At 47.4% G+C, this 22,687-nt stretch overlaps 1 protein-coding gene across 1 annotated transcript in view; it reads right to left on the bottom strand.

Moving 5' to 3' along the window:
• SPNS3 (spinster homolog 3 (Drosophila)) overlaps positions 1–22,687 on the bottom strand; it is a 69,867-nt gene that overhangs the window by 39,617 nt on the left and 7,563 nt on the right. The window contains exons 2-8 of the mRNA XM_006899796.1: positions 21,578–21,643; positions 12,214–12,350; positions 11,557–11,708; positions 10,831–10,897; positions 9,234–9,382; positions 8,205–8,357; positions 595–784 (exon numbers count right to left, since the gene is read on the bottom strand). Coding sequence (XP_006899858.1) covers positions 595–784; positions 8,205–8,357; positions 9,234–9,382; positions 10,831–10,897; positions 11,557–11,708; positions 12,214–12,350; positions 21,578–21,643 — 914 coding nt within the window. The remainder of the gene's footprint in view (positions 1–594; positions 785–8,204; positions 8,358–9,233; positions 9,383–10,830; positions 10,898–11,556; positions 11,709–12,213; positions 12,351–21,577; positions 21,644–22,687) is intronic.

Raw genomic sequence — 22,687 nt, 5'->3', positions numbered from 1 at the left:
CAGGAAGGGATGGTGAGTTGTGATGTAAACATGGAGTTGAGCTTTGAGTGAGGACCTTGTAGGAAAAGAAGATACACAGAGGAGGGAAACAGTGCCCCAAGTGGAGGGGGTGGGCACAGCAAATATTGGGACATGCTGGACTGAGTGACGCTCAGGAAGGGATGTGATGGGTCTGGAAAATGAGATATTGTCAAGTCATCTCCTATAAGGCTGTGTCCACATTGGCTATGACCAGCTGAAGCCTCAACGTCCTCATCCACAACCTGGGGGAAATTGCACTATATATAGTTTCTTAAGCTCGTGAATACCCAGAAATAAATTAGTCCTGTTGTCTCGATCTAGGATATTTGGCAGGCACCCAGAGAACACACTTTGGAGCTGGAAAGGCTTAAGTTAAAATCTCAACTGTGCCCAGAGCTTATTGTATAACACTATATAAGCTATCTCCTCTCTCATGACCCTCGGTTTACTCATCTGTAAAATGGGGGTGACATTCCTGGATAGTGAACGTAAGGGAGACACAAAAATGTGGCACATGACTTAGTTCTCCACCCACCCCTCTCCCATCCCACCCTCAAAGTCACTTTCACTTACATAGGATGCCACCAGGGTGGTTGGGGCCAGCACCAGAGCCAGGTAGAGGCAGGGGGCTGTGGCAAGCAGGCTGGAGGCACAGATGAGGGGCTCAGCCCTTGGGTTGACTTTTTTGTACCTCCTCGCAGCCTCTGCTCCCAGAATGACTCCAATGATGCCAGTCACGACCGTCAGGGCTCCAAAAATTAGGCTGGTGGAAAGAGGGAAGAGAGGAATGGGTCAGCATGGGAGGGGTCAGGATAGTGGTCCTTGTTCCCCCCATTCCCCAAGTGCACAATACAATTCTTCCAGGGCACGTACCTCTGCCTGACCCACCACTTCTGCACCTCCTGAGCTCTCCTGAAGCATCAAGAACTCATGTCCTCCCCCTGCATCACGGAATCTCAGCCCACTGTCCTCCCCTCTCCCTTTCCTGCCTCTTGCTGAGGATGTCACTGGCCGTGTGGGTGACCCAGCTAGCATTCTGTAGCCCAGTTCTCAGCCCGCCCCATCTTGAATGATGTGTTCTACCCGCTCACGACCCAAAACTGCCGCTCTCAGGAAGCTTCGTTCTCGCATCCCACTCTGATTCTAATCTCTCCTCCACCCAGATCCAAATACTAAGGGAAAGGGGGCAGATGCATGTTTCTTTATTGAGCTCCTAAAGAGCCCTAAAGTGCTAACAGAAAGTTGTTTATTCAAGCCCTCCATCCTTTCTGCAGGTAAAAACATGTAGCAATGTGCTTCTATAAAGATGCCAGCCTTGGAAGCCTTATGAGCCCCTTCTACTTTGTCCCATCCAGTTGTTATGAGTTGGAATCAACTCAACAGCAGTGGGAAGGTTTGTATGACACATCTTGCCATTGTCTGGTCAGCCCGCTCGCCCTCCTTCCTTAAATTGCACCATTCCATGGCCCAACTTTGCATTGGGAAAGCCTGAATTCAGGAAGCTCTCCAAACTATTGAAGAGCAATGAGGTTAGTTTGAAGACTAAAGTACACCTGATTCAGGCCATGGTCTTTACAATCACTTGCTGTGCATCAGAGAGTTGGACAATGACTAAGGATAACAGAAGAAGAATTAAGGCCTTTGAACTTTGATGTTGGAGAAGAGTACTAAATGTCCCACAGATTGCCAAAAGAACAAACAGATATGCTTGGAGAAGGTACAGCCAGAGTGTTCCTAGGAGGCAAGGATCATAAAGCTTTATTTCACATACCCTGGGAATGTTGCTGTTGTTGTTGTTATGTGCTGTCGAGTCGCTTGCAACTCATAGCGACCCTATGTACAACAACCCTAAACCCTGCTCTGTCCCGTGCCAAGCACACTGCCTCTGACACACCCATCCCGATTACCCCAGTCACTGAATCAATCCACCTCAGAGAGGGCCTTCCCCTCCTGAGCTGTCCCTCCACCCTCCCAAGCATGATGTCCCTCTCCAAGGACCTGTCCCTCCTTACAACATGTCCAAAGTATGTCAGACGAAGCCCCAGAATCCTTGCCTCCAAGGAGTAGCCTGGTTTAATCCTCTCCAGGATGAATCTGTTTGTTTTCTTGGCAGTCTAGGAGAGATTATTCCTTCTAGAGGGACCTCATGCTTACAAAGGTGAAGGGTTAGTGAAAGAAAGGAAGACCCTCAACCAGGTGGATAGACACAGTGACTGCAGTCATGAATGAGCTCAAGTGTGTCAGAGATTATGAGGATGGCACAGGATAGGACAAGATTCAGATCTGTTGTAAATAGGGTCACCATGAGTCCTACTCAACACCTAACAACAAAACAACATGACCTATCACCGTCCCACCTGTTCCTGTACTTGTTTCAGCGCCCTCAGCCCTCCTTAGTTCCTCCCAGAGGATGCTTCCTGAAAGGCAGCTCTATCCGCATCCCTGCTCAGCCTTTCCCTGAAGTTCTAACACCTAGGGATTTAGTCCTTACTCCTTATGGCAGCACGCTTGATCCTTTATGATCTGACCTTGTCTCAAGGCAACCCTGGTTCCCAGCTCCATCCTCTTTTTCTCTCAGACTAGCTGTCCTCACCCTGTCTCCACCTCATACTTTTAATCCCTCCATTTGGAACACTCTTCCCTAGTTTTTTCTAACTGCCAAACTCCTACTCATTCTTCAAGAGTCATCACTAATGTCCTCTTTGGGGGGATGTCTTTCCTCACTCCCTTGCTGATTTCTTCACTCTCATCAGTTCCCAAAGCACTTCTGTGTCTCTGCTGTTGTTATTAACAGAGATCTGGTAGCCTCTATGAAGGTGGAGAAATGATGAAAGTTATACAAATATTCAGGTCTTTTGTTAATAGGGTCACTATGAGTCATCTATGACTCAACGGCACTTAACAACAACAACAACAAGAGAGCTCTGGTGGCCTAGTGGATAGAAAGTTATGCTAGCAAGCCAAAGGTGGGTGAACACTCAGGCCTGGTTTTAAATGTTTTTGGTCAAACATTCTTCTACGTGCTATAGCACTGTTCTGTCTATTTGCTGTACAGAGGTAACTTGTGGTTGCTGTGATGCTGAACACTGTGACATTGATGTGTCAATTGCAATAATGGTTACCCATGGCAGACAGTGTTTGGTTGGGCTCCCTGATTAAAACAAGCTTGGAAACAGGAGTGGCATCTACTTCTGAAAAAGCTTGCCTCCGGAAACCCTGTGAACCTGGAGAAAGGATGAAAGTTATACAAGTAGCTAATAAGTTGTCTATGACTCGACAGCACTTAACAACAACAACTGGTAGCCTACCCGTAAGAAGTTGCAATGCAATCTCAAAAGCAAAGTTCGAATCCCCCAGCTTCTCCACACCAGAAAGTTGGACCATCTCCTCCCTTGTGATTTACTGCCTCTGACAACCTGCTGAAGGGTCAATTCCAATATGATGGTGCATAACAACAGCCAGAGGGTTTTCAGAGGCTGTAAATCACACAGGAAGAGATTGCCCATCATTCTCCCATGGCAGTTGGTGGATTTGAACTGCTTGCCTTTGGATTGGCAGCACAATTCCTTACCACTAAACCATCAAAGCTCCCTATAGGTTTCTCGCATCAGTCATTCCTTAATCTTGGAATTTCTAGGACCACAGTGACAGTAACACCTTATATGTTGAGCAAACGAACTCCTTGCTATTTCTCAGAATTCCCTGGGTGGGACAGGTAAAGGAGGTGAGATTGAAGAAGGTTAAGACAAAAGAATGACACAACTTTGCCCTGTTAGTCCGTTCTGCTCTCCACAGCCCCTCTTAAAAGAGCTCAGAGGGACAGCTGGGCTGTGGCCAGCTCACCCTCTTGAAATCACACATCCATGACCTCTTCTGGCATCAGGCCCCTCCATGGCTCCTCACTGTCTCTGCGCAGAGTCTCTGGCCAGTGCTCAAGGCCTTACAGAACTGGCCCCTGTTGACCTCACCATCTTCCCTTTGCCTTCTTCCTCCCGCTGTGCAAATGACTCAGAATTCTCCCATCCCCCTCTGCACTTGAAAATTCCCTTGGCCAGAAGCCTCACCTCCCTCACCCACCCTTCTCCACCTCCCAGACCCAAACGTTGCCAGTCCCATGTGGAAGGGCACAGGTGTTCCACTACTACCTCTGTGGCTCCCACTGATGTAAGGACGTAACAGGCACAGGACTATGATTACTAATAAATCAGGTAACACAGCCACCTCACCCCTAAGCGGGTCTACATCCCCTTTCCATGCAAGAAAAGAGCTAGGGACTCACAGAGGGCAGCAATTGCCTGAGGTCACACACTGCTCAGGGGCAGAGCTGGGGTCTCTCAGCCCTCTGCCTACCAGCTGGAGGCTTGTGGGTCTTTAGGAAGCTTAAAGGTGCTCAGGGAACCTTGCCAGCCTCCAACTCCTGCAAATTCCTAGCTCATCCCAGTCAAGTGATCCCAAATCCCGGATGAAGGCCATCCACCTGAGCCCTGGTCTGGGCCAGCTCTGGCAGGTTCTCCAAGACTTTTGCAAGACGAGGGGTTTGGTCTTTGCACAGTTTGTCCTGAAAAGGATCACCTTACCAGCCCTTGAGTGGAAAAGTCTGTCATAGGATGTGTCCCAGCCCCCACTGAAAGGGACCCTTGAAAGTTCTTCCCATGCCCATAAGTCTTCTCAGAATCACATGCCCTCAGGGCCAAGAAAACCTTTAAAAGCCGGCAAATCCTATTCTGAGTACTTATACTATGAGGCTGGCAAGCTGCTGACCAGCTTCTATGTACACCCCCCCCCCCAGGGCTGAGAAGCTCACTATCCCTCCATGTAGCCCCTTCCCTCTGGGCCAACTCTGAGTGTGGGAAGATCTCCCTGGCTGGACTCCTGTGTCTGTAGCTTCTGGCCCCTGCCCCACCTTGACTGGCACCCCTCAGGCTTCTCCTAAGTGAAAAGAGTATAGGAATAGCTGAGGTCTGTGCAGAACCCTGCATCAGGACCTCACCCTCTGGACGGTACGCTTAGTAATGAGCCCAAGATATTTGCATCCTGAGACTGTCACACTTTGCAGATGTGATTAAATTAAGAATGTGAGATAGGAAGATTAGCCTTCACGCAGTCACAAGTATCCTTCTGAGAGAGAAAGATAGTGTGAGATTTGAGGCAGAAGAAGAGGTGAAGGCAACGTGGCCACAGAGCCAGAGTTGGAGTGATGTGGCCATAAGCCAAGGAGGGATCAGACGAGGCAGACTCTCCCCAGAGCCTCCAGAAGAAGGAGGGCCATGCTGACTCCTTTATTCATGTGAAAACATTCTGGACTTCCAGCCTCCAGAACTGTAAGAGAAGAAGTTTCCATTGTTGCAAGTCACCACGTCTATGGTCATTTGTTAGAGCAGACACAAGAAGCTAATGCACACTTTCAGGTCAGCTTTTCACAGAGTTAGAAGAGAGTGAAGGTTGAGAAAAGAGAAAACAACTTGTTTTAAATGCCAAAGCCAGTGGATGCCTGGTGTGGAATTGGGTTCTGGTTTTTTTCTTCTTTTTTTTTTTCCCACACTTGTGAGGCTTTTAGTACTGAGTCCTGGCCTCTGGGGAGATAAAAATCACGCCGAGGTGCCAAGACAAACATTACTTTTTCGTGCACTCAACATCTTTAAGGGCAAACTTTCCCTGAGCACCTACTCTCTGCTGTGTGCCAGAAAGTAGTCCGGGGGGGGGGGAGCTCACATTCATCGACAGCAGCAGGCAGCCCCCAGAGGCAACAGGACACAGAGCTCAAGAACATGGGCTTGACCGGCAGAGGAATGTGAAGCCCGCCTCTGTCATGTGTTAATTGTGTGCCTTTGGACCAGTTACTTAACCTCTCTGAGCTCCCGTCTCTTGTAACAGAGTAGGAGAGATGTTAAGTACTTAATATAGAAGGGGAAACGTAAATGGAGATACAGGTAGAGAACACAGCCCGGGCAACAACCCAGAGAAGTGAAAGTGCACGGGACATTCTGGAAATTACGCTAAGTTCCGTGATCAGGGAAAGAGGGGGAGAGGCCAGAGAGGAGGCTAGGGAGAAGGAGGGAGAAGCGAGAGCTGCCAGCAACAGAGGACCATAATCTCTCATGGCCCAGGGAAGCACGGAGCGTGGAGCCCTTTGCTAAAGTTAGCTCGTTAGCTGCCGTAGTCTATTTGAACTCACAGCTCCTCCACATGGCGGAGCAGAACTGCCCCCTGGAGCTTTCTTGGCTGAGACCCTTATAGGGGCAGATGGTCTTTCCCACACAGAGCCACAGGATGGGTTCGAACTGCAAAGCTTTCCCATTAGTAACCAAACCCTTAACGGTTTGCCCACAAAGGATAAGACCTTGGTGGTTGCTATTATTGTTAGGTCTCCTCACGTCCACCGTGACTCATAGCAAACCCACGATCAGGAACTTCACCTATCCTGTGCCATCCTCATTATCTCCAATATTTTTGAGGCCATTGTTTCAATCACTGTTGAGGGTCTTCCTCTCCTTCTGTAATGTCTTTTTCAGTATGTGTTTTTCCAAGGACTCATCCATCCTGACAACATGCCCACAGTACAGTACATGAGGCCAAGCGTCACTATCTTTTCCTCTAAGGAGAACCCCAGTTACACTTCCTCCAAGACAGCCTTGTTTGTTCTTCTGGCAGCCCATGAGCCTGTATTCAGTACTCTTCCCTAACACCACAACACCAAGACACCAATTCTTTGGTCACTCTTATTCATTGCCCAATTTTCAGATGCATAAGAAGCAATTGCAAATACCACCCATGGCTTGAATCAGGCACATTTTGGTTTTTACTGACATCCTTGTTCTTTATTACTTTAGAGATGGAACCCTTATAATTCAGTGGCTCCACTTCTAAGTTTATGTCCAGGAGACTTGAAAGCAGAGATTCAAAATAGATATATGCAAACCAGAGTCTGTATAACACCAATCACAGACAGTCAAAGGGAAGAAACAACCAAACTGTCCCTCAACAGATGACTAGACCAGCAAAATATGACACTGCGTAGTCAAGCATTGGAATATTTGTTACTCAGCCATCCAGTGAAATGAAGTCCTGATACAACATGGAAACATTATCCTGAGTGAAATAAGCCAGCAATGGAAGGACAGACATTAGAGGATCCCTTCTGTATGAAATATCTAGAAGAGGCAAATACCTGGAGATCAAAGTGAGCTAGTCATAACCAGGGGTGGGACGGAGCGAGCGAGGGGAACCCCTGTCAAGGAAGCAGCGAGTTTCTGTTTATGGTGATGGATAATTTGGCAGCGGACCCTGGCGATGATTGTGCAACATGAAGAATGTCACTGAGTTGTACGTGTGAAAAATGTTCAGTTGGCAAGTGCTGTGTTAGATAGATTTTTTTTTTCAACCACAATTACAAAATAAAATTAAAAAAAAAAAAACAAACAAAAAACCATGGGGCCCTGAGAAACTCTTAAGAAGCCTGCAGGGCAGGAACAGCGAGGGGAGAATATGAGGAGTGAGGGATAGAAGGAGGAGAAGGTAGAAGACGGAGAAGAACAGGATGAAAGGGGTCCCTGGCTCAACATCAGGAGGGTCACTGGTGTCCTCGGGATGGACGGAAGGTGTAGGGGCAGCGGAGGGTGGAGGACAGGCTGGTGGGAGAAGCAGGGGGCTTCCTCAAGGAGGACAGAGTGCTTGCCAGCTTTATGTCTTTGCTTTCCCAGAACTCAGTGCTTTAGACCAGGCAGAGGACGAACACAGGCATGAAATCCCTAAGCCAGCTTATAACAAGGGGCAGCGTGCTTCTCCGAGCCTCTGTTTGCCACCTATAAGATAGGATGGCCTGACAGAAGTCACTCTGGGTCCCTCAGAAGGACAATTGTCTAGAACTCCTGTCATCCCTCAGCTGCCTAGAAGTTTCACCTGCTACCCACTGCCTTCTGCTTCCCACAGAAGCTTCAAGAGTGCAAAGAGGTGGGCTGGGGCCCGAAGAGGGCAGGAAGCTGCCCATAACCACCCAGGGTAGCAGGGACAGAGGCAGATTGAGAACCAGGCTTCATACTGCCAGGCAGACCTCAGGCTGCTGTCTTCACAGAGCACCAGGGGCCCTGAGACAGTTCACTTTCGGCCTCAGAACCTCCTGGAAACTTCTTCACCATGGACCCTCTCACCTGGGCCAGGTGCCCAGGGCTTCCAGAGGCTCTCACCTGTCCTGGCTGTTGCACGGCTCCTGGAGGCAGGGAAGCTGCAGCCCATGGACCACATGGGCCTCGAACAGAAACTTAGGGGCCCAGAAGCCCAGGGCTCCTGTCACAAAGGCCATGGCTGTCACTCCAAAGGTCGACCATACGAAGCTCCAGCTGTAAGAGAAGATGTCCTCGTTGAAGCCAGGAAAGAGCGAGGCTGCACCTCGACCCTCTCCTGCGCATTCAGACCACGGCACACACCAGCCTCTGATCCCCAACCTCCCCAGTGGCCGCTGAACACCTGCGAATCCCTCCCGCACACCCTCTTCCAGGCTGGAACAAACTTGTCTCCCAGGAACAAACTTCCCACTTTGTTTTTATTTTATTATTTTGTGTGTGTGTGTGTACCATTGAATCGGATCTGACTGGTACAGGAGGAGACTGCCCCTCCTTCTCCAACAGAGCATCTGGTGGATTCGAACTGCGTACCTCTGGAATTGCAGTGCAGTTTCTTGCCACTAGGCCACCAGAGCTCCCAAACTTACCACCTTGAAAAGCCCACATCCACTCTCACATTCTCCTGGAAGGTATCCCTGTCCCTTCCTCCTCTGAGTCCCCTCAACTGGTCTTCTGACCTGCATTGAGGAGGACTGTGCCCCACTCGTGCCCCACACGGAAGTGAGTCCTGCCTTCCTCCCCCAGCACACCTGTGACTGAGCAACTGATCGCACCCTAAGAAGCAAACAGGCTACTGATCATGTCCATCTGATGGATAAGGAACACAACTCTCCAAATCTAACTCAAGAACGAGATGAGGGCAAGGTCCAGGCTGAGCACATTGCCACCTGCCTCCTTCTCAGCCTGTATTTCTGTTGTTTGTCAGTGGGAGCTACGCTCCAGGCCAAGGAGGGGCATGTGCAGGTGGTGAGGGGAGCTCAGAGGAGGATGAGAGCTGTGAATGCTGGAACTATCAGGGAGGGCTTCCTGGAGGAGGAGAGAGGGAGGTGGTACTGGAGGTGACAGGACCTTTCTGCAGTGTCCAGGACTCACTTTCTCACCAGGTATCTGACGTCCTCACACCAGGTGCTCCTCGGGACCCCCATGACTGTCTCTCCATGCTTCTCAGCAGCACCCCGGGGTGGGTCTGGAACCAGGGCAATGAGCAGGACCAAGGCCATGGCCTCCAGGCAAGGCATGATCTGGTGACAGGTGGGCACAGGCAGCTCAGAGCGGCGTTTCCATGGCTGGAAGATCCTGGGGTAACTGGCCATAATGTCTGAACCCTGGGGTCCAGGCGCAGCTCATTTTCTGGGTGCTGGTCACACACAGAGCTGGAGGTACCACTTTCCCATCTGCCACCCCTGTAGCAGCCTCAGGATGGGATTCATACCTGTGAGCCCACCACTGACACTGCTCTCCGCTCGGTGGACCAAGACAGCTGAAAGCCAGAGTCTCAACTACCCTGACCCGCACTGTTGACCTCACTGAGCCTGGCTGTCCCAAGCCATGTCCTTTCTCTTGACCTATGCCTCCATCAGCCATGCCAGTCCTCTTGGGGTGTCCTCTCCTCACTGTACCTCTGCTCATACCCCCAAAGATGGGGTGCTCACCACTTGTTTAGGGCAGCCTTTAAACAACTCAGACCTTGTTGCTGTTGTTAACTACCATCAAGTATGACTCATAGCAACCCTGTGAAGAACAGATCTGAACTCTGTCCTATCCTGTGTCATCCTCACCACCTCTGGCACACCTGAGCCCACTCTTACGGTCACTGTGTCATTGGGGGTCTACATCTCACTGGGGGTCTTCCTCCCTTTCACTGACCTTTACATCTTTCCAAGCATGATGTCCCTTTCCAAGGAAGAGCCTCTCTTAACAACATGCCCAAAGTATGAGAGGCGAAGCTTTATCATCCTTGCCTCCAAGGAGCAGTCTGGCTGGACTTTTTTCCAAGACACACCTGTTTGTTCTTTGGCAGTCCATGAGAAAGCTTTTGTTCAGGCCAGCCTCAGGTCTGCCTCCTTGAAGCCCACCCCCCGGGTCTGACTCTGCCGTCTCGGCCTCACTTCCACCAGCTCCCTCAGCGCCCTGATGACTCAGCACAAGTCTGCAGCCACAGACAGCTGCTGAGGCTGCTTCGTTAGGACCAAGCCCCCAAGCCCCTCTTGCCGTTGAGTTCCAGAGTCCATACTGGGTGACTGCACCCCCAAGAGGGCTGACCAGGTGTTTACCTAAGGATCCGAGGCAAGTTCCCTGAGTAACCTTAACTGTCTACTGTGGGCCCTGGCCCCAGACCAGGAATTTTTCATTCCTTGTCTCATTCATCCTAAAAATTCCATACTCTGCTTTTACTACTCCCATTTCATAGGTAGTCAAACTGAGGCTGTGAGGAGAGTGAGATGACTTTCTCGAGGTCACATAACTAGTAAATGAGGAACAGCTGGGCTTTGAACCCGGGCCCACAGCTTCCATAACCCGTGTCCCATATGGGGGTCTCAAATAATTGAAGCGGCCAACGTCCATCCTCCCCTATGGCGCCAGTTATGGAGCCAAATGTCTAAGGCCACGGGGCGGGGGGGGCGGGGGGGCTGGAAAGTCCCTGCTGGCTGGGGCAGGGGATAAAAAGGGGGGAGGAAGCTGGACTCACGCGGAGGGCCCAACGCCAGTTCCCAGTCAGGTCCGTCACCACTGACCCCAGCACGTAACCCAGACCACTGCAACAGAGGGGCAAGGAAAATGGTGGTGAAGGGTGGCAGGGAGGCAGCCCAAGGCCAGTCTGATCTAAACATTCCCGAAGTTAGCCCTCAACAGGCTCTCAGTTCTCAGAAATGCCCCAGCAGGGAGCACCCGAGGCCCAGATGGTCACTGCCCTTGGTCAAGTCACCCGTGACCTTTGGCTCCCGGCCACCCCCAGCACCACTGTCTCCCAACGTGCGGACACCCCACCCGAGGCTCAACCCTGCCTGAGTCAGGCATGTCAGGAAACCTGGGTCAGAGCGCAGGGTCTGGCTACAGATTCCGCTCTGTCCCACCCTCTCTGGGGTGCAGCATGCGGAATGCATTTCCTTGTATCACACCCCAGAGGGGCGGCACCCAGAGCAGGCCCCATACCACAGGGCCCTTCTCCTCACTCCCAGGAGGGAACCAGACTCATTCTTTCTCACCTTCACCTCAACTCACTAGCAGGTGTTACTGCCCCCATTTACAGATGAGGAAACCTGAGGTTTAGAGAAGTAGCATGATATGGCAAAGGGGGTGAATGAGTACTTCAATCCCAGGTCTCCTGGCTGGATCTCACCTACCCTCACCATCGGTCCTATACTGACTTAGTTTACCCCTCCCTCGGGGAAGTGGATGCAGGTTTGACACCAACCTTCCCACAGGGATGAAGATGTAGAAGACAGCCAGCACCCGGGTCAGCTGGTCACTCACAAAGAGGTCCCCCAGGACGGTGGGCGCAATGGTGGAGAAGCTGGCTGTGCCGGTGCCCACGAGGCCCCGGGAGATGAAGAAGAGCCAGGAATACTGTGTGGATGGGCACAACATCACGGCAAGTTTCAGAGTCACCAAGGGCCAGGGACCAAGGATTTGTCAGCAGGACACAGGTCCCCAGTGAAGGGAGAAAGAGGGTCAGGGCTGCAGACACCTCACCATCTTTGCAACCCCAGGTCCCAACATGTCATACACGCCCCCAAGTGGTGGCCACAGCCTGTAGCCACCACCCTCCTCCATATCCCAGACCAAAGTATCACTGGCTTTGCTAAGCTCCCCAAATCAGGAGCTGACACCCACACCTCACCCACCCCCCAAGCCCCTGCAGAGTCAGGCGGAAGTGAAGCCACAGGCAAGAGGTGCAAGGGAGGAAGGTTGCTATTGGGAAAGTCTAACTGGCTCTTCCCTGACCAGGGCTGGCCGGAGGCTCAGCCTGCACTTCCTCTCTCAGCCCCCAAACCCTGGGCCTGGAATGCAGCAGAACCAGCCTCCCAACCCCCATGGTCTGGATCAGTGAAGATGCAGGTAGGAAAGGTACCTGGGGAGAGATGAAGGAGCTGGAGAGGCCAGCCCCGGACCAGAGCAGGATCCCAAAGCTCAGAGTGGCCTTGCGGCTGTATCGGTCACCCAGGTAGCCAAACACGGGTGCAGAGAGCAGCAAGCAGCTGATGAAGACTGGAGAGAAACACAGGGGACGTTATGAATCAATCTCTCTCTCTCTCCCTCTCTCTCACACACACACACACACACACACACACACTCTGTCTCTCTCTGTCTCTCTCTCTCTCTCTCTCTCTCTCTCACACACACACACACACACACACACAGAGTCCAGCCATCCCAGGAAAAGGGCCAGGCCCAGCTGCCACACATTGGTACTAGGACAGAAGGAAGAAGAGAAAAAAAATAATAAAAACACAGATAAGATGACTCTCCCAATTCCTGTACAACACTCAGCCCAGAGTGGAAGTGACTAGAAAGTGGGCAGAGATCTAGAATCTGAATCTAAATCGAATGGGTGGAGAGGTAGGTTCGAATCCCAGCTCTGCCACCTGCTCACTGTGTGGCTTTGGGTAACTAGATCGACCTCTCTGATATCATCTCAACAACGAAGCCATCAACATGTCCTTTGGGGTCTGGGTAAAAATGAGTTGAAGGGGAAAGGCAGAGTCTGGGCACAGAGCCTGGTGTGTTTAGTAGACATCCATTCCCAGACTTTACAACAAGTCCCTTGGGAGCCTGGGGACCTCTAAGATGCCCCTTTTCTAAACCTTGGAGTTGGCCTGATGTATCGCTCATAACCATTGTTAATGGGTATGTGGCTCAATGGTAGAATTCTTGACGTCTATGCAGGATACTCAAGCTAAATCCCCAAAGTGTCTCACATACAGTCAACACTTGGCTGCCAGTGGAGGTTTTTGGGTTATTCTGATGCTGAATACTTACTGGGATGGGTCCCATGGTAGGGGACTGGGGAGGTCTGGCAAGATCTGCTTTCACAGCAGATGAACACATCAATTACAGATCCAGGAGGCTGGGGGTTATTATTCATCAGTATGCAAGGTGTTGTTCTAACACTGACCATTATATTTCTTAAACTCCATTTTTAAAATACAATCCTTATTACTATTACCTACTCAACTGATGAATAGAGTTGGGTGTTTAACAAAAAAATTGCCATGTTTTTCCTAGACATATTAACTTGGGGGATGCAAATGGTTAAGACACTTGCTGCTAACCCGGGGGGTGCCTCGAGAAAAAATCCTCATGAGTGCTCTTTTAAAACATCCATAGAACTCTACGTGGTACGCAGGAGTAATGATTTTTTATTACCTAACTTGGGAAGGACTGGAGAGCATTAAACTGAGTGAACTAACTCAGTTCCACACAGACAAATATTGTAAAAAGCCATTATTGTAAAAACAAAACAAAACAAAAAAACCATTATTGTAGAATGAGTATAAGGATCAGGGAGGGGGAAGAGGAAGCAGAGGGATGAGGATGTGCAGGGGGCTAATTCCACAGCAGTTGGGTTTGGGATTTTTATTCCCTTCAATGGCTAATCATTGTCTTCCATATACCCTGGGAAGTCTTATGAGGAGCAAGAAGACTTCATTTTGAATAACACTAAATGTGTTTTGATTAGGGTTTTAAATTTTTGTTTGTTTTTTTCTTAAAAACTGTTGTTGTTATGTGCAGTCGAGTTGCCTGCGACTCATAGTGACCCTATGTATAACAGCACTAAACCCTGCTCTATCCCTTGCCAATCATATTGTCTCTGACACACTTATCCCCATTACCCCAGTGACTAAATCAATCCATCTCATTGAGGGTCTTCCTCTTCTGTGCCATCCCTGCACCCTACAAAGCATGACATCCCTCTCCAAGGACTGATCCCGCCTTGTAACACATTCAAAGTATGTCAGACGAAGCTTCAGAATCCCTGCCTCTAAGGAGCAACCTGGCTTCACTCTCCCCACGACAAACTTGTTTGTTCTCCTAGTAGTCCAATACTCTTCTCCAGCAGGGAGAGCGGAAATTAATCATGGAGTTGTACAGTTTGAGGAGGGAATTGGAGGGAAATTGGGAGACTGTTCTGGAAAATAATATATTTGAATTTTGTAAATAAACTAGTATAATAATAATAATTTTTTTAAAAGGAAAAAAATCCAAAGGAATAAGATTCGACTCCTCTATTCACGCAATTGTCCCAAGTGGGAATCAACTCAACAGCAAGGATTTAACACAAAGATACATGCACATAAAACTTCTGTTTCTTAAAGACAGTTTTGTCTAATCTCTGGGGATAGTGGGCTCCACTGATTCCAAGCTGAGCATTCCAGGGACCCTTCTGCACCAGGACCCATAGCCCAAAGGCCTCAGGCCCTAAAGGCTACCTTCCTCCTCAGTCTCCACTTCTCTGCCAGTATCTGGGTCTCCATTCATCTGTTGCACACAAATAACTGACATTTCCTGTGGCCCATGAATATTGGGATTCTACACAACCCACGTTCCATCCACTTCCTGTCTGCCCTCCATTCTGCTCTAGAACTATTGCTGTTATTGTTGTGTGCCATCAAGTAGACTTTGACTCATAGCAACTCTGTGAACAACAGATCTGAACCTTGTCCTGTCCTGTGCCATCATCATCATCATCACTGCTATGTTCCAGTCCATTGTTACAGTCACTGTGTCAGTCCATCTTACTGAGGGTCTACCCCTCTTCTGACCTTTCATTTTTGATGTCTTTTCCCAAGGACTGATCTGTCCTAACAACGGGCCCAAATTATGTGAGATGAAATTTCACCATTCTTGCCTCTGATGAGAACCCAAGTTGGTTGCATTTCCTCCAAGACAAACTTGTCTGTCCTTTTGGCATTCCATGGGCTGTTCAGTACTCTTCTCCAACACCACAGTTTAAAGGCATCAGTAATTCTTCTGTCCTCTTTATTCACTGTCTAATTCTCAGACACACAGCAAGTAATTGAAAAGGGCTATGGCTTGGATCGGTCACATCTTAGTTTTTAAAATATCGTCATTGCTCTTTAGTCCTTTGGAGAGGTCCTTGACAGCAGATTTTCCCAATACAAGTCTTTTGATTTCTTGACTACTGTTTCCATGGATGCTGATTGTAAATCCAAGTAAAATTAAGTAATTAAAAACTTCAATCTTTTATCCATCTATTATTATATTGCATATTGGTCCAGTTATAAGGATTTTTGTTTTCTTGATACTGAGATGGAATCCATATTGAAGGCTATAGCCTTTGGTTTTCTGAAGTAATTTCTTCACATCTTCTTCACTTTTGGTAAGCAAAGTTGTGTCATCTGCATAATGTCGGTTGTTGATTAGTCTTTCTTCAACCCTGATGCCACTTTCTTCTTCATATTGTCTAGTTTCTCAAATGATTTTCTCAGCACATAGTTTGATTAGGTAAGGAGAAATGATAGAACCCTGACACACATCTCTCCTGATTTTAAACTATGATATTTTAAACTTGTTCTGTTTGGACAACAGCTGTGTACAAGTTTTGCATGAGCACAAGTAAGTGTTCTTTGCTTCCCATTCTTCTCACTATTAGCCATAATATGTTATGACCCACACAGTCAAATGCCTTTGCATAGTCAGAAAGACACATACAATCGTCTTTCAGGCGTTCTCTGCTCTCAGCCAAGGTCCAGCTGATTTCAGCCATATGCAGTTGCCATAATTAGGCCAGTTCTGAATCCCCCCAAAATGGCAATTTAAAATGGTTCAATGTAATTCTTCCACAGAAAATGATCATTGATATCAATGACATTTTACACTGTAATAACTACTGCCAAAATTACCTCCCAAGAAAGCCTGTATCAATTTACACTCAACAGAAGCATGTGCCAGGAATTCTGCTGACACTTGATACGATGATCAATCATATTATCTTAATAGTTGAAAAATAAATAGGATTTCACTGATGTTTTAATTTGCACTGTTTCTGGCAAGGTTAAATAGATATTCCCTTTTTTAGGTTTTTAGTTTTAAGTTCATTGTTGCACATTTTCTCCCCTCTTCCCCTCCCTCACCTCACCATCCCCCAGCCCACTCCACAATGTACCCCTCACTCCAGATTGTTCTAATGCATATAATGCATAATCATAATGAATACAAGTACTTATGCTCACATTCTCTGTCCATTTTTTCCCTATTAAACTGTTCTTTGACTTCACATATTTTAGAAATAATTTGTTCCTGTCCTTTGTAGTTATTTTAGCAATTAAAAATGTAAGTTTCAGAACTCACTGACCAGTAAAACCAAGTGCCATGGAGATGACTCTGAATCGTGGTGATTCTATGTGCTTCAGATCAGAACTGTGCTCAAAGCATTTTTAGTGACTGATTTCTCAGATGTAGATGTAGATAACCAGGCCTTTCTTACAAGGTGCCTCCAGGTGAACTTGACCCTCTAATCTTTCAGTTAACAGCCAAGCATGTTAACTATTTGTACCACTCTGTGGAGACCATTAAATAAAATCAAGGGCAGTAAATTACTTTACCTATGTGGCCAATGAATGTCATTTATTATGACTGAATCAATTTATGGTTTCAATCACCATCACACAGAAACTTTTTGTGTTGATGTATTCAAATGTATCACTTCTTAATTCCTTCAGGAGGATTGTGCTTTCATGTCTTGTTTACCTATATCTTCTTTACCTAAAAGGTATAGGAAACATTTTCCCAACTCTCCTAATCCTCCTACAGTTTGGGGAGGCCTCAACGCAAAGGCCTTAAAGCTGCAGATTTCCTGCATGGAGAGAGCTGCCCCCAAGGAGAAGGCAGGCCCTCCCTCAGGCTTCACGTACCCACATTCAAACCCTTCAGTGGCAGTGAGCCCAACGGTCAAAAGTTAAAGTCTTGAGGTAGACATCCTGGGTTCTAATCCCAGTCCTTCCACTTACTAGCTGTGCCACCTTCAGCTAGCTCAATAACTCTCTGTGTCTCGGGTACAGACACTGTAAAATGGAAAAAATAGTAAAACCTGTCACATGGAATTGCTGTGAAGAGTCAACTGTTTAATAGTATAAAGCACTTAGACTAGTGTGAGTTACACGATGTTGATTTTAAATGTCATTAATTAAGAATTGATATTATTGCTATTATTGTTGTTATTGCTGTTGTGTGCCATCAAGTCAAAACCGACCCGTCACTGACCCTCCAGTGGGTTTTCAGAGGCAATAAATCACATAGGAGGAGACTGTCCATCCTCCTCTTGCAGAGCAGCTGGTGGATTTGAACCATGTTTTTAGGAGCACAGCACAGCTTTTTATGCCTAGGCTATCAAAGCTGCCTAATAATTGATATTGCTGTTACTGTTGTTGTTGTGTACTGTCGATTCCTGATCGACCTATAGCTGATCCTCTGGGGGGTTTTCAGAGGCAGTCTAATCACAGGACGAGATTGCCCATCCTTCTCCTGCAGTAATTGATATTTATCAATTCATTCTTCATATCCTCCTCCATGCAGACCTGTGAGAAGGCAGCAGGGAGGGGACCTTAGGGCCATTGCAGAAAAGACTTGTGGAGGGCACATTAGCGTTTAGCATTGGAGACAAGACTGGTCACCAAACCTACAAACCACTGCCCTTTCTAATGTTTTCTTGGACCATTTCTGCAATGATGACTCTTAAGTTACTCGAAAACACAGTAGCTCACACATGTCTCCACCACACACACACACACACACACACACACACACACACACACACATTCTCTCTCTCTCTCTCTCTCTCACACACACACACACACATTCATGCATTAACACTCCCAAACTCATTACAGTCAAGTTGGAACTGACTCTCCAAAACTGACTCTCCAACAAGTCCTTTGAAGCTGTAAATCTCACACGAAGAGATTACTCATTTTTCTCCCTCAGAGCAGCTTGTGGATTTGAATCTTCAGAGAGGTACAACCTTTGGGTTAGCAACACAATTCCTTACAGACTATCCACCAGAGCTTCGCATTAACACATTCACACGCCACCAATTCACACATATCTGCAGGCACACACACACTCTTCCCTCCACAGTGTCTCATTTGTCAGGGCTTGTGGAACAGTCCTGTTCATAATGATAAGAGCCAGGATAGAGGAAAAGTTGACTCAAGTTGCCATTATCTGTTTAATCAAGAACGTTGTGGTTATTCTGCTGAAATAATCTTACATTGGCTGCAAATACGACTGAACGATGTCTCCAGTCAGCAGGCCTTGGCCTTTCAGCACTGAGACCGAAGAGCAAACACTGAAGCTCTGAGGTCCAGAGCCACGATCTTCCAACATCCACTCAGAGGACCCCTGAAGAGCTGTGGATGTTGAAACTATCCTCTCTACGTAAATACTTGCAAAGGATGTGGTTCCTGGGATTATAATACATGTTTTACTTTGTCTTATTCCATCCTTAGTCCTGAAGACTGCGTGTTTCACTTTACAGAAATGCTCACCACGTAGTCTAATTAGCAAAACCAGGCCTCTGTCAAACCGAGTGGCCAAATCAGACTGATTTCTATGAGAAAACTGTCGGCTTCATCTTTTCATTGAGATAAATGTGTTAACACTCAGCTCTCAGACAATCTTCTGAATGTTAATTCAGAGATTAATAGCAGACACACAGGGGATCAGCTAGACAAGAGCTGGCATCTAGACTGTTGTCATGGAATCAACCCCAACTTGTGACAACTTCCTGTATGTCCGAGTAGAACAGTGCTCCGTAAGGCTTTCAGTAGCTTATTCCAAAGTGATTGCCACGCCTTTCTTCCAAGGTACCTCTAGGTAGACTCAGCCTTCCAAGAGAAAAGCAATCATAAAAGGGGAGTTAAGAAAGGAGATTCACAGGCACTCACGGACAGAGGTTCACTTTAGGAAAGAAATACTCAGGCCTTGAAGATCTGGAAATACGTTCTCTCAAAGTGGTACCGTACCTGCAGAGCCCTTCTAGGCTTTGAGGCGGTGGCCAGTAAGGTGGAGGAGGAGCACCTGTGTCCTAGCTACAAGTTGGTGTGTGCACACATGTGTGTCATCTGTCATGTTGATGTGCACACATGTCAAAGAGAAGCTGTTTATGTATTATAGATTTAATTGTATCCTAAAAAAAAATACATGTTGCAAATTCTAACCTCTATATCAGTACTTAGGGAGCACTGGTGGCCTACTGGTAAGAATCTGTGCTGCAATCCCAAAAGCACATCGTTTGAATCCGCCAGCTGCTCCATGGGAGAAAGATGGGCAATCTCCTCCCGTGCGATCAACTGACTCTGAAAATCTGCTAGAGAGTGAGCAATGGGTCAGTTCCAACTCCATCCTACACAACAATAATAACAACAACGTATCAGCATTTATAATCCCAGTTGGGAAGGGAGTTTCTTTTTCTTTTTTAAGGAGGTGTGACCTTTGTATACAGAAAAATGGGGAAGGGAGCATGTGACCATGATCATGATGATTTGAGATCACATGTAGTTACAGGAATGAGATTTCTTTGTTACGCTGATAATATAGGATTACATCAGTATGTCTTCAATGGCTCTGTTCTGAGACAGAAAAGAGATTAAACAAGTAATTGAAAGAAGCAGGGATGGGGAAAGACAGATGTCAAACCACATGAAGATCACCAAGCAGCAGAGAAACAGAAGCGGAAGAGACAAGCACCTTCCCCAGAGGTGACACAGAGAGAGTGAGCCTTCTTCCAGAGCCAGCACCCTGGATTTGGAATCCTAGTCTCCTAGACAACAAGAAAATCAGTTTCGGTTCCAAAGTGATCTGTTTGTGATTTTTTTGGGTTTTTAAAAAATTATTATTATCACGACAGCTATAATGGTTTAGGTTGCCCATCAGGTTGGCTGCCCATGACTCTGTGGTTTGGTAGCTATTTCCTTGATGAGATCTGATGTAATGCAATCATGTCCATTATGTGGTCACCTATGAGCAGCTAGTCACTTGAAAGGGGGCTCCTCAGTATTGTGGTTTGTATCAAACACACATGGACATCTAGCAAAGCTCTCTTGCTTTTTGCTCTATTGGGAATCCTACATATGGGCTTGAGCCAGTGGCCTGCCATATATGTCTCCTGATCTTGCATTCATCAGAAGCCTCTAGTCTGATGTCCAATCCATGGACTTGGGACTTGCCAGCCTCTTATAAGATTCATTTCCTTTAAGTAACTCTTTCTCTCCACCTCCTCTCTTCTCATCTATCTATGTATCTGTGTCTATAATCTACATCTACATATCTATCTTCCCCCTCTATCATGATGTTGTCTATGGGTCCAGTGGGGAGGATTGTTTTCTTGCTGTTCAAATGGGATCTCCATTGAAGTTTGTAGTCTTTGATTTTGATCTTGTGCAGTAAGAGTTTCAAATCTTCTTCACTTTCTGCATGCAATGTTGGGTCATCTGCCTGATGCAGGTTGTTGATGAGTCTTCCTCCGATCTTGGTGCCACCTTCTTCTTCATGGAGTCCACTTACATGAAGCTTTTCAAAAAGGATCAGTCTTTGGAGATAGACAGCATGCCAGGAAAGGTAGAGGAGGCTCAGCAAAAGAGAAGAAGACTTCCAAGAAGATAAATTGATAGGGTGACTACCACAAGGGACTTGAGCATGACAGAGATCCTAAGGACAGTGCAGGACAGGGCAGACAAGATTGAGATGTGTTGTGCAGAGGGCAGCCATGAGTGGTTGTCCACTCAATGGCACCTAACAACAATGTGTCTCTATCTGTATCTATACAACGTATCTCTACCTACATCACTATATATGTATCTATGTCACTAGTCTCAACTCTCTAGGGAACTCATCCTAAGACAGCAGCCCTAAATAACTATAAAAGACAGTGTGTGATCATGTAGGTACCGACGGGGAAATTTAGTAGCCCAATCACTTCTGCCATGTAATCGAGTATGCTGTCAATTCACTGTCAGCCCTGGCTTCATCTGAGCTCAGGTGAATGGATAGAGAGAATGTGTCTCAGTGTTGGATTTCCTAGTCTGTGAAGGAAAGCATGAGTCAGGATTTCTAAATTCCAGTGCACAGGTGAGCTTAACAAGTACTAATGGACCGTGAGTCTGACTCCACAGACTGATTTATGCCCAGAGCCTTGTCCAGCCTGCCCCACTGCTCTGTCAACAGCTCCCTACACTCGGCCCAGAAGTGGTTGCTGGAGCATTAGATCTTGGCTCAAGCTGGCTCTTCCCCCTCCCCAGACTGCTCCTCATACTCAAACCACCCCCCATCCTCAATGCCCTCTTCTCAGACTTTGTGGCAGACCCCAATTCCCAGGAGCTGAAGCTGGGCTGAGAACAAGACCCGCTGAGAGGTCCCACCCAGCCCAAGCCCAGGTCTCCAGCCCCAAGGTTGCTCCGAAGAGCCTTGCTCCTTACCAGTCTGGAGCAAACCCGCATTGCTGTCACTGATCTGGAAGAACTTCTGCACATCCAGCAGCACTCCTGTGGACAGAGGGACAACGCTCAGGACTGGGCAGCAGTCCGGACAGGCCAGATCTCTAACAGCAGCTGCCTCTGCACTTGGGACTGGGCCACAGATGAGCAACAAGCACAGGGTCTGGCACCCAGACCAAAAGCATAGCTACACACACACACACAGAGGCACAGTCATCAACACACAGTTCACAGAGACAGCATGTGTGCAAACAGGTGTTCCAAGAGAAACAGATCCATAGGAACAGATACACACAAGCACGCAGAAAGCTGTCTCGCTCACATGTCGCCTCAGACAACCACACTCATACACATTACACTTAGAAGTGCATACAAAGGCGCAGCCACAGGCAAATAGTCACATGCCTGTGTGCAGGGCTACCATTCACACTGTAGTCTGAGTAACTGACAACTCCCTGTACAACCAGTCACTTAGACTACAGAGGAAATTAATGTCTCCAGAGCCATGAAATGTAGCAGTCTTGCTTATGCTCAGTTATCACATATTATTTGTTCACAAGTGACTGTGTCTGCAAAGATGTTTGCCATCTGCCCACGCAACAACTGTCAACGACTTCGTTTAACTTTGATCTACAATCAATATACTTGGAACAAACAGTCAGGAGATCAGGAGATGTATTGCACTGGGAAAGTCTGCAGTCAGCGACCTCTACAAATTATTGAGGAGCAATGATGTCAGTTTCAAGACTAAGGGGCACCTGATTCAGATTATGGGCTTTTCCGTTATTTACTATGCATCTGAGAGCTAGACAATGAGTAAAGATGACAGTAGAAGAAATTATGCCCTTGAGTTGTGGTATTGGAGAAGAGTACTGAATATTCCATGGACTTCCAAAAGAACAAACAGATGTGTCTTGGAGAAAGTACATCCAGAGTGCTTCTTGGAGGCAAAGATGATAAAGCTTCATCTCGAAATCAGTGAAGTGGGGGAACGACAGCCTTTTTAACAAATGGTGTTAGCAAAATTGGAAAAATATCTGCAAAAGACTCAAGCAAGACCCACACCTCACTCCATACACAAAAACCAACTCA

This window comes from Elephantulus edwardii, unplaced genomic scaffold, assembly GCF_000299155.1.
Source record: "Elephantulus edwardii isolate Elephantulus edwardi_28Jun2011 unplaced genomic scaffold, EleEdw1.0 scaffold00267, whole genome shotgun sequence".
NCBI lineage: Eukaryota > Metazoa > Chordata > Mammalia > Macroscelidea > Macroscelididae > Elephantulus > Elephantulus edwardii.
The sequence above is the reverse complement of the archived record's forward strand: the minus strand, read 5'-3'. Positions and strand labels throughout refer to the sequence as shown.